This window comes from Oncorhynchus mykiss, chromosome 13 (genome assembly GCF_057628025.1).
Source record: "Oncorhynchus mykiss isolate SJ-2025 chromosome 13, ASM5762802v1, whole genome shotgun sequence".
Taxonomy (NCBI): domain Eukaryota; kingdom Metazoa; phylum Chordata; class Actinopteri; order Salmoniformes; family Salmonidae; genus Oncorhynchus; species Oncorhynchus mykiss.
The window spans coordinates 63531970-63543045 of record NC_143034.1 but is presented as its reverse complement, the minus strand read 5'-3'; the positions used below and the strand labels follow the sequence as shown (position 1 = coordinate 63543045).

At 39.6% G+C, this 11076-nt stretch overlaps 1 protein-coding gene and 1 long non-coding RNA gene across 20 annotated transcripts in view; one reads left to right on the top strand and one right to left on the bottom strand.

Moving 5' to 3' along the window:
• Window positions 1–235: 235 nt before the first annotated feature.
• LOC149978961 (uncharacterized) overlaps window positions 236–11076 on the top strand; it is a 13478-nt gene continuing 2637 nt past the window's right edge. Inside the window, exons 1-4 of one of the 2 annotated variants that reach the window (XR_016486045.1) lie at window positions 236–354; window positions 723–784; window positions 1119–1178; window positions 2565–2705. This is a non-coding gene — a long non-coding RNA (uncharacterized LOC149978961). Of the gene's footprint in view, window positions 355–722; window positions 785–1118; window positions 1179–2564; window positions 2706–11076 lie in introns of those variants that run through there. The other variant, XR_016486044.1, reaches the window with a different exon arrangement.
• Window positions 4476–11076, bottom strand: part of LOC110538775 (serine/threonine-protein kinase/endoribonuclease IRE1) — a 26218-nt gene continuing 19617 nt past the window's right edge. For all 18 annotated transcript variants that reach the window (XM_090197106.1, XM_090197112.1, XM_090197115.1 and 15 more), the window contains 4 exons: window positions 6127–6254; window positions 5792–5915; window positions 5440–5510; window positions 4476–5206 (listed from right to left, as the gene is read on the bottom strand). In XM_090197106.1, the coding sequence (XP_090053232.1) occupies window positions 5036–5206; window positions 5440–5510; window positions 5792–5915; window positions 6127–6254 (494 nt within the window). In that variant the 3' untranslated portion in view covers window positions 4476–5035. The remainder of the gene's footprint in view (window positions 5207–5439; window positions 5511–5791; window positions 5916–6126; window positions 6255–11076) is intronic.

The following is an 11076-nucleotide window of genomic DNA, read 5'->3' as shown; positions in this document are numbered from 1 at the left end:
CCGCCTGGTGTCCTGCGTCGAATTCGGTGCGCAATTGCCAGCTGCTTCTACTTTACCATTTGATTCAGGGGAGAAAGCATGTGTCCAAGAACGATGTATCAATGAAGAGATATGTGAAAAACACCTTGATGATTGATTCTAAACAACGTTTGCCATGTTTTCAGTCGATATTATGGAGTTAATTTGAAAAAAAGTTCGCGTTTTGAGGACTGAATTTTCGGATTTTTTTTGGTAGCCAAATGTGATGTATAAAACGGAGCTATTTCTAATACACAAGGAATCTTTTTGGAAAAACTGAGCATCTGCTATCTAACTGAGAGTATCCTCATTGAAAACATCAGAAGTTCTTCAAAGGTAAATGATTTTATTTGAAGGCTTTTATGTTTTTGTTAATGTTGCGTGCTGGATGCTAACGCTAATGCTAACGCTAAATGCTAACGCGAAATGCTAACGCTAGCTAGCTACTTTTACACAAATGATTGTTTTCCTATGGTTGAGAAGCATATTTTGAAAATCTGAGATGACAGTGTTGTTTACAAAAGGCTAAGCTTGAGAGATGGCATATTTATTTCATTTCATTTGCGATTTTCATGAATAGTTAACGTTGTGTTATGCTAATGAGCTTGCTGATAGATTTACACAATCCTGGATACAGGGGTTTTTTCATAGCTAAACGTGACGCAGAAAACGGAGCGATTTGTCCTAAACAAATAATCTTTCAGGAAAAACTGAACATTTGCTATCTGAGAGTCTCCTCATTGAAAACATCTGAAGTTCTTCAAAGGTAAATGATTTTATTTGAATGCTTTTCTGTTTTTTTGTGTAAATGTTGCCAGCTGAATGCTAATGCTAAATGCTACGTTAGCCATCAATACTGTTACACAAATGCTTGTTTTGCAATGGTTGAGAAGCATATTTTGAAAATCTGAGATGACAGTGTTGTTAACAAAAGGCTAAGCTTGAGAGCTAGCATATTTATTTCATTTCATTTGCGATTTTCATGAATAGTTAACGTTGCGTTATGGTAATGAGCTTGAGTCTGTATTCACGATCCCGGATCCGGGATGGGGAGATCAGAAAGGTTAAATGAATGCCTCCTCGAATTTGCCTATTTTCAGCACCATGAGCTGTCCATTTCTGATTGATTGTGCCGCTGCTTCAAGTTTCAGCACCACAATGTAAGTTACTTGAATCTGGCTTATTGTGATGTCAATGAGTCTGATAAATTGGCCTACATCATGGGCAAGAAACATATTGTTTTGAATAAAAATCAATTATAGTATTAGCAAGCTATCAAAGTTGACCTCTGATCCTCCTCATATTCGCTCTCTCCTTCTCAAACTGAACAGAACATAGGCTATAGGCTAGTCCACATACACACATTTTTGGGGGACTAGGTCTAATTAACAAAAACAAATTCTGAAGAAGCTTTTGACTTCCACTGAACTGCCGCACAGCCTACACAGCGGCGCGATTGGTTAGGCAGCAAACAAACAGTAAGAGCAGAGCCAACCCGTGCTCAGTGTTGGAATGGCCATTGTAGTGTGTAATGCTGCCTAGTTTTATTTACATCATCCCAGCAGCTATCATAGGAATATAACTTTGCTCTGTGCTTCTCCAAGCATGCACTTAGTAGTCTATAGGCTATGGATCATTTGATTGAGACCACACTAAATAGCCTATAGGCTATGGATAATTTGATTGAGACCACACTAAATAGCCTATAGGCTATGGATCATTTGATTGAGACCACACTAAATAGCCTATAACCTGTGGATCATTTGATTGACACCACACTAAATAGCCTATAGGCACACTTGATATTGCACACCCAGTGGAGAATCAGAGATGAGGGGCGGCATCAGGCACACAGCGATATATCGCCTGATAAACAACTCATTCTAAAACACTGAGAAATATTGACATTTCATCAATTACAAATGACAAGACTCTCCCCTGGACTAGAGTTAAAAATACTAAACCCTCCCCCGAGGGTTTGAAATTGAAAAAGCATGACCCTCCTCCAGTTTCCTCCAGGTAACCATTATGTAAATGTAGATCCTTCCCTAAGCATTTCACTGCACCTGCAATAACATCTGCAAAATGTGTACGAGACCAGTAACATTTGATTTGATTTTGATAATATACAACTACTAGAATAATACAATACCAATCAATAGATATGATGTAATTCATTGCCAAGAGACAGAACACTTACCTTGTTTCTTATGGCCCATAGAAGACTTAGTCCTCTTTATATGCTCCTTTGCGTTTTTCTAGATCTGCAGAGGGAGGAGCGACAGCCAGTAAGCAAACAATGATAACTACATTTACAGTATAGCAAGAATTGATCCAGAATTATGTTGTCACGAGAGGCAATCATTTTGTGATTCCACCAAGAAAGGAGATGTTGCTGTAGCCTGGTCCAGATCTGTTTTAGCCAACACCTCTGACAATCATTGTCATGGTGCTCTTGAGTTGGACCAGGCTAGTGGCTGTGATATACAGTACTTCAATTATATTAAGGACTTACAGTCTGTTGATGTTCAAATACTGGTCCTCAGACACCACCTTTCAGGAAGATCCTCAGTGATGTGTTCCATCCAGTTCCTCTTGACCACTGTTTCTGCCTCTGACTCCAGCTGATTGATGATGGCATCATACAACTCCGTCAGCTTTGACTATGCATCAATCCAGTCACTCACATCCTACAGGGGAAAACATGGCTTAATTCCTCAAAGATCTCCTTTATTACCTTCTTGCTGTATATAGCTAAGGGAGCCCACAATTTCAGATGGCCAGAAAATAACTAAATAAAAGATTTAGCAAACATGATATGCATAATGCTCTAATTAATGACTCAAGGCCAAACAGACTCCAGAAAGAGATTCCAGTCATCGAGAAGGAGGGCTACAGTATTGCCTCTTATCTAAAAAAAAATTCAGAATGGCACAAATTCCCCGATTTCAGGGTACACATGTCAACATGTTTGCTTTCAGAGCATATTTGATCAAAATATATCCCATATGTACTGTATCCCCATTGTAGTTATTGTTGGTAAGATTTATTCAGGGAATAAAATGACTTGATTTTCTATTGTAACTAAAGGTGACCAATTATACTTGATCGTGACCTGGAAGAACATCAGCTGTTTCTCCAGGCTCCAGAAGGGGTGTTTGAGCACGCTCTCAGTAGAAGGCCTCCACTTGGGCTCTATAATCAGCATCTATTCTATCAGGTGTTTGGCCAAGTTCTCTGGGATAGTGTGAGAAACACACTGTGGTAGGATTTTAACAGTGAGGCAACAACAATACTGAACTGATTTTTCCTGCCCAGAGTCAGGCTTTTATTTGCAAAGTGAGGATAAAGAGCCGGCAAACAGTACAATTATTTACACAATCAAATAAATAGACCTTACCTTGTCTGTCTCTAAAACCATGAGGGTTCTTATACTCCTACCCATAATGCATTTAACCAATAAAAACAAGGCATTTCACACACTGATCAATCAACATTCAAAATACATGAATTACAATAGAAATGTCTTCAGATCATAAACATACAGTATACATGCACACATATCAATAAAGGGGCTTCCCCTGCTTTAAGGATCAATACAACCTGGGATATAAACATGTACATCCCCCGGGATAGGCTACTACCACATTACCTGTCCCAGTCAATAACTATGCAGTCGAACGCACCACTGCTTGCCCCTCAATTCTCAGACCAGGAAATGAACAGAACCCTCTTCAATAAACAAAGAATACAAGATAATCATACTCATTTCGGACTACCTTCACATTTTAAAGCTGCAATGTGTCACTTTTTAGGCGACCTGACCAACTTCACATAGAAATGTGAGTTATCGATCTGTCATTCCCATTGACAGCAAGTCTAACAAGCTGTAGATGTTCTATGTGCACTATTTATATGCTTCCTGTTCTTTAGTTTCATTTTTACTCCTTTTACTGTCAGTTTTGTACACCAGCTTCAAACACCTGGAAATACAATATTCTTACTATTGAAGAGATATTTCACCACAGTTTAGATGGTGCAATGATTCTCTACACTATATTACTTGTTTTGTCACAAACTGAAATTAGGCAAACTATTGCAATTTAAGAAACCAGGAATGGCAGAGTGATTTCTACATATTGCACCTTTAATGAACTCATCAACATTCTTTTTGAAGGACAGACTATCATCAATCCAGATGCCTAGATATTTATTAGTTGGGGACATAATCAATGAGGGCACCATCCAATGTACGTATGCATAAATCATCAGATACATTTTTTACGTGATATGGAATATAATGTATACTTGGTTTTACCTTGCATTAATTAAGTAACAATTTCAGTTAATAAAGGCTTTCGTCAAGACAATAAAGGCAGATTAAAGCTCTGACAGAACCTGGTCAGCCATTGTGTCACGTTTTATCAAGGTGGGTGGAATTAGGCGCAGAGAGCAGGTTTCAGTGATTCGACAGTTTATTCTCCTGCGCAAAAAAACCACGTCAACCCAACATACAGGGTGAATAATCCAACACAGGATCAAAAATAGACCGGAGAAATAACACACATGTACGTACTACACCAAATGACATGAATAAAAAAACAATCCCGCACAAAACAAGGGCGGGACAACCTACTTCATATAAGGACGCTAATTAAACTAAAATACACACAGGTGAAACTAATAAGACAAAACCAACAGACAAACGAAAAAGGGATCGGTGGTGGCTAGTAGGACGGTGACGACGACCGCCGAGCTCCGCCGGAACAGGCAGGAGAGCCAACTTCGGTGGAAGTCGTGACACATTGGTGAAATAGGATACACAACAGTGTCATCTGCATACAAGTGAAAGTGATTGCTTCTTCTTCAGACAAACCACTATTGTTCATGTAAAAAGAACCGTGACATTACAGTGTACTGGCATAGATTGGAGGTTTGCTGGTGTGGGATGGAGTACTTCTCAGCGGAGCGCCTGACTTCACACTATGGTAGGTAGTAATGTTATGTCTTCACACTACTACATTAGGTAGTAATGTTGTAAAGTCAGTTCCTCAGCAAAGGAACGCACGGCGAGGAAGGTGTGCAGCAGCAGGTGGGGGAAGCGGGAGGTGAAGTAGGAGACAAAGTCATCAGGGATGGAGCCCAGAGTCTCCTGGACCTCCTTAGGAGAATCGTGGTAATGGTGTTTCTATGAGAAACAACATGTTGCTTATAAAATGTAATTTACACATTTAGTTTCTTGTGTCAGATAAATACTACATTTAACAGGTTTATGGGGGTAGTAGGTGGCATAGAGGATGCCTGCATCCTCTCATGTTTTGACTAATTAAATAATATTTTGCAAATATACCAACATGTTATTATTATGCTTCATTTGTGTATTTTAATATAGTATGGCAATTGTATTTGGACAGAACACACCTTGTTTCTTATGGCACGTAGAAGGCTTTTAACAGAGCCCTCTTCATATGCTCCTTTACGTATTTCTAGATCTGTAGAAGGAGGAAACACAGCCAGTAAACAAACAATACTATTAAGATACAGAATTATGATATCAAGAAAGTTTGTCATTAGTGTAATATAATACAACAACAAAACAGAGATGTTGCTGGTGTCTGGTCCAGCAATAAACTCATCTTGCAAATGTAGTCATGTCATTCATGACACCTCTGATCTGTATGTTAGTGTTACTAGAAATATACTGTAATAGAAAATGGCTTTACAGGCTGCAAAGTGTTGCTGTTCAAACGCTGATCTCAGACCAGTCACTAACCTTTCCGCAGAACTGCTGTGATGTGTTCCATCCAGTTATTCCTCACCACTTCCTGTCCCCCTGACTCTAGCTGCTGTATGATTGGACCATCCAATGTCTCATTTACAATTCTGTCACTCACGTCCTACAGGGGAAGACAGTACTTTAATTAATCCAACATCTCGTTTACCACCATCTTGCTGTATGCTCAATGGACTCCACTATTGCTATATATTCTATTGATAGAATACCCATTGTTTCTGTTGTTGCAGTTACATTTTTCCCTACTAGAATTAAATAATATTGTAATCTAGCTAACTGACATTAGCTATGCATTGATTATACTTAATAGTGACCTGGAAGAACATCAGTTGTTTCTCCAGGCTCCAGAAGAAGGGGTGTTTGAGCACGCTCTCAGCAGAAGGCCTCCCCTGGGGCTCCATGTTCAGCATCTGTTCTATCAGGTCTGTGGCCACGATGTCCTCTGGGAAAGATAAGACCAAACACACACACAGACACAGTAACCATGGGCAGGTTCAAGGCCAAGGCACTTTGTTCATTCAAAAACATGGTGATGAAAGTACCCACACTGGACACACCACGTCATATGAAAGTACCCACACTAGACACACCACGTCATATGAAAGTACCCACACTGGGCACACCACGTCATATGAAAGTACCCACACTGGGCACACCACGTCATATGAAAGTACCCACACTGGACACACCACGTCATATGAAAGTACCCACACTGGACACACCACGTCATATGAAAGTACCCACACTGGACACACCACGTCATATGAAAGTACCCACACTGGACACACCACGTCATATGAAAGTACCCACACTGGACACACCACGTCATATGAAAGTACCCACACTGGACACATCACGTCATATGAAAGTACCCACACTGGACACACCACGTCATATGAAAGTACCCACACTGGGCACACCACGTCATATGAAAGTGGACAACTGGGTAATATTTGGTGGAGATTTTGATCAATGAGAATATAACCTACAGTATATTTACCCACTAAAAAGACAGCCAACAGTTGAAAGTTTGTTGTTATCACTATGCTTTAGACCAGGGGTGTCAAAGTCAAATGGACGGAGGGCCAAATAAAAAAATCAGCTACAAGACGAGGGCCGGACTGTTCGAATGTTCATTGAAACATTTTTAAATGACGCATATAGTCTAGTGAACCTAATTGAACCTACTGAAAACCTAACAAATATATTACAATATGATCAGATAAATAAAGCAATATTTTCTTATGGCTCTGTCAGTAATCTTTAATTTTCAACAGACACAAAAGACAAATTTCCTTTATATAAATATCCCCATAACATGAACATTAAATGAAAGAAACCGGTATTCAAGGCACCATCAGTAGACTATATTTTCTATTTTAGCAAAAGTGGGCTAAATTTACTTCAAAGAAAAAACAATAATAGCAATTTTCTATCATCCACTCAACTGAAATATTTTTAAAATATAATTGGATTGAAATACAAAAAAATAAAGTGCAAAAATCTATTAATCAAAAACAACACTTTGTTTAAGGAGAAGTAACATGCAGTGAAAACAAATATTAAATTTTAACTTTTAAACTTGAACTGAGTAAAAACTCTAAATATGTGATTGCACAGTAATGTTCACTTGTTTGAGGTTGAGGGTGATACTTGGTGGTGTCCCATCTTTTCCACAAGTTCATCAATGTTCGGGGTAAGGCTCTGAGCTGAAGAAATCCTCAGAATTGAGTGGAGGTGTTCAGCAGTAAGTCGACTTCTGTGTGATGTTTTGTTCAGGTTCATCAAAGAAAACAGTTGTTCACACAGGTATGTGCTGCCAAACATAGACAACGTTTGAGCAGCCTGGATGCGCAGCTGGGGCATTGTGCCGGGGAGGAAACGGGCGAACTCCGCAGCACCCACTGCCGCATATTTTGCCCTCAGTGCATCATTGCATTGGAGGTCAATCAACTCCATTTGGAGGTTTGGTGGTGAGCTTTCCACGTCAACAGCAAATGGGTTACCGAGCAGTTCCAACCTGCTTTTTTGTGCTTCAAAGTCAGCAAATCGGCGTCGAAAGTCAGCGGCAAGCATACCTATTTTATCAGCCAACTGTGTGCTCGGGAACGCACTGGTAGAGAGCTTCTCTTTCATGGTCTGGCAGCTGGGAAAGTGGCTCAAATTTTCTTTCCGCATCTGCGTCTCCCACAGAGTCAGTTTGGTTTTAAATGCCTTCACTGTACTGTACATATCAGAGATGACACGATCCCGACCCTGCAGCTGCAAGTTTATTGCATTCAGATGACTCGTAATGTCACACAGAAAAGCCATTTCACACAGAAACATTTCGTCTCGGAGTTGTGTTGTGTCTTTCCCTTTGCTGTCCAAGAACAGACAAATCTCCTCACGAAGCTCGAAACATCTTTGAAGCACCTTTCCCTGGCTTAGCCATCGCACCTCTGTGTGATAAGGCAAATCACCATGCTCCGTTTCTAACTCCGTCAGAAATGCCTTGAACTGGCGTTGATTCAAACCTTTGGCTCTGATAAAGTTAACTGTGCGCGTGATGATGCTCATTACATGCTCCATTTTCAAGGCTTTACCGCACAACGCTTCCTGGTGTATGATACAATGATAAGCTGTCAGCTCACCTGTCGCGTTTTCCTCTTGCATCTTTTCCCGTATCTTCGCCACCAGTCCGCTCCTGTGTCCACACATCGCAGGTGCTCCGTCGGTTGTCAAACCCACGAGTTTTTCCCAAGGCAGCTCCATCTCATTTACACATCTTGACACCTCTTCATACAAATCATGCCCCGTAGTTGTGCCATGCATAGGACGTAAAGCCAAAAACTCCTCTGTCACGCTTAGGTTGGAGTCCACTCCGCGGATGAAAATTGACAACTGGGCAATGTCAGAAATGTCGGTGCTCTCATCCACAGCCAAGGAATATGCAATAAAATCTTTTCCCTTTTTCACAAGCTGCTCTTTTAGATTGATGGACAACTGGTCTACTCTCTCGGCAATGGTGTTTCTGCTCAGACTCACATTTAAAAAGAGTTGCCTTTTTTCTGGGCAAACTTCGTCACAAACTTTAATCATGCAGTTTTTGATGAAATCCCCCTCCGTAAATGGCCGGGCTGATTTAGCGATCTCTTCTGCCAAAATAAAACTGGCCTTGACAGCAGCCTGGCCTTGTGATTTGGCTTTTTTGAACAGAGCCTGTCGAGATTTGAGGCCTCGTTTTAATTCCTCTGCCTTTTGTAGCCTTTGTTCCATGTCCATATTCTTGTTTTTGTCCGCGTGTTTCGTTTCATAATGTCGTCTCAGATTATACTCTTTCAGTACCGCCACACTTTCTCCACACAGAAGACACACAGGTTTTCCAGCTACCTTCGTGAACATATACTCCGACTCCCACCTTGTTTGAAACCCCCGGTTCTCAGTATCCACCTTCCGTTTTGCCATTTTTGATGGGTATCTGAAAGTTAATTTTACTGTGATGCTGACGACTGCTGTGCCAATAAATATTGAAATGAAGCAGCCTACTGCTCGGTGCGTCACCTTTGCATTGTGGGAAATGTAGTATTGGTGCGTGTAAAAGATCTGCGGGCTGCCGGCTTGCTGCGGGCCGGTTCTAATAATAAATCAAGATCATCCCAGGGGCCGTAAAAAACCTTCTTGCGGGCCGGATGTGGCCCGCGGGCCTTGACTCTGACATATGTGCTTTAGACCATCTACTGTAAAAGCACAACCAAATTACAATGGGAAAATAATGTCAATTGTTGGTTTGTTGTTACCTAAATGTGTCATCACTGCACTTTCAAACATTTAAAACAAAGTTAAAATACCAATGTCAGATATTGTGTTTATTTATACAACTACTTAATGTGTTATTACTGTGCGTCATCTAATAGCACAATCAAATGAACTGGATTCAGTTGATTACATTAAAAGTAAATGGTGCAAGTGATTAATGCCATTTCGAAATTCTGCGCAGATTACATAGGAAGATATTTTTTACAGTTACATCAAAATGTGGCCACAGATGTGTTACTCATTTTAAGGTTGAATAAATACTGTTACAATAGTTTATAAGAACTTTAGGCTAAGGCTATATTACAAAAGTAATTTTGAATTGTGTTTGGTTTACAACGCAACCAAATATCAACATTTGAAGAGTTTCATTCTAAAACACTATTTTATCCATTTTCAGAAAGTTTGGTAAATTAGCTTTAATTGTTTAAAGAAATTCTGAAAGAGATTGGTGTTTTTTTTCACAATCTAATCATGGCATGGGGTTGTTCAATGACAGACGTGTTTGTTTAAAATCTATCACTTGATGGTTTCACAGTTCTATATATCTGTCTCACTCAAAGATAAATAATTTGTACTGCTAGGTTTTACACATGCAAATGTAACAAATAACGAATTGTTTAATAAAGAAATGTACAAATTATACTTTGTGACATCAATATTAAAACTTTTTTGTATCATTCAATACAGTAATATCTGTATGTCAACCATTTACATGAACATTTTAGACATTTAGCAGATGCTCTTATCCAGAGTGACTTACTTAGTGCATTCATCTTAAGATAACTAGGTGAAACAACCACAAATCACAGTCAAATATCCATTTCAGCTAAATAATGGACATATAGTTTAGCAAAAAAACAACATACACATCATACAAATCTATGAATAAAAACAGTAACATTTGACACACACATGAAGGTACCCATAAGCAATCCTTTGTGAAGAAAAAACACAAATGTGAAAAATTGGTAGTTGTAGCGTTTTGGAAATAAGCTCTTCAATTGAAGGAGATTATCTTCTGTTTAGATAGTTCTATCTGTGCCACTGACTTAGTCTGGCTTAGACTGGCTTTAATTCCAGTTTGTCTACAAATTAATAATTTAGATGTTGGATGAGCGTCTCCAAAAACCTAAGTTACAGAAATAGGACCAAATCAAATCAGATCAACCTTTAAATGCACTTTAAAGGTGCACTATGCAGAAATCGCTCTGTCATTTCCTGGTTGTTAAAACTCAAATAGTCTGCCTACTTTCAATTTATGTTACAAAATAAGCTAGTATAGTGTAGAGCAGGGGTCTTCAACTCTTTCCCTACGAAGTCCGGAGCCTGCTGGTTCTCTGTTCTACCTGATCATTAATGGCACCCACCTGGTGTCCCAGGTCTAATCAGAACTTGATTAGAGGGGAACAATGAAAAAACGCAGTGGGACTGGCTTCGAGGTCCAGAGTTCAGTTTGAGGGGTGTAG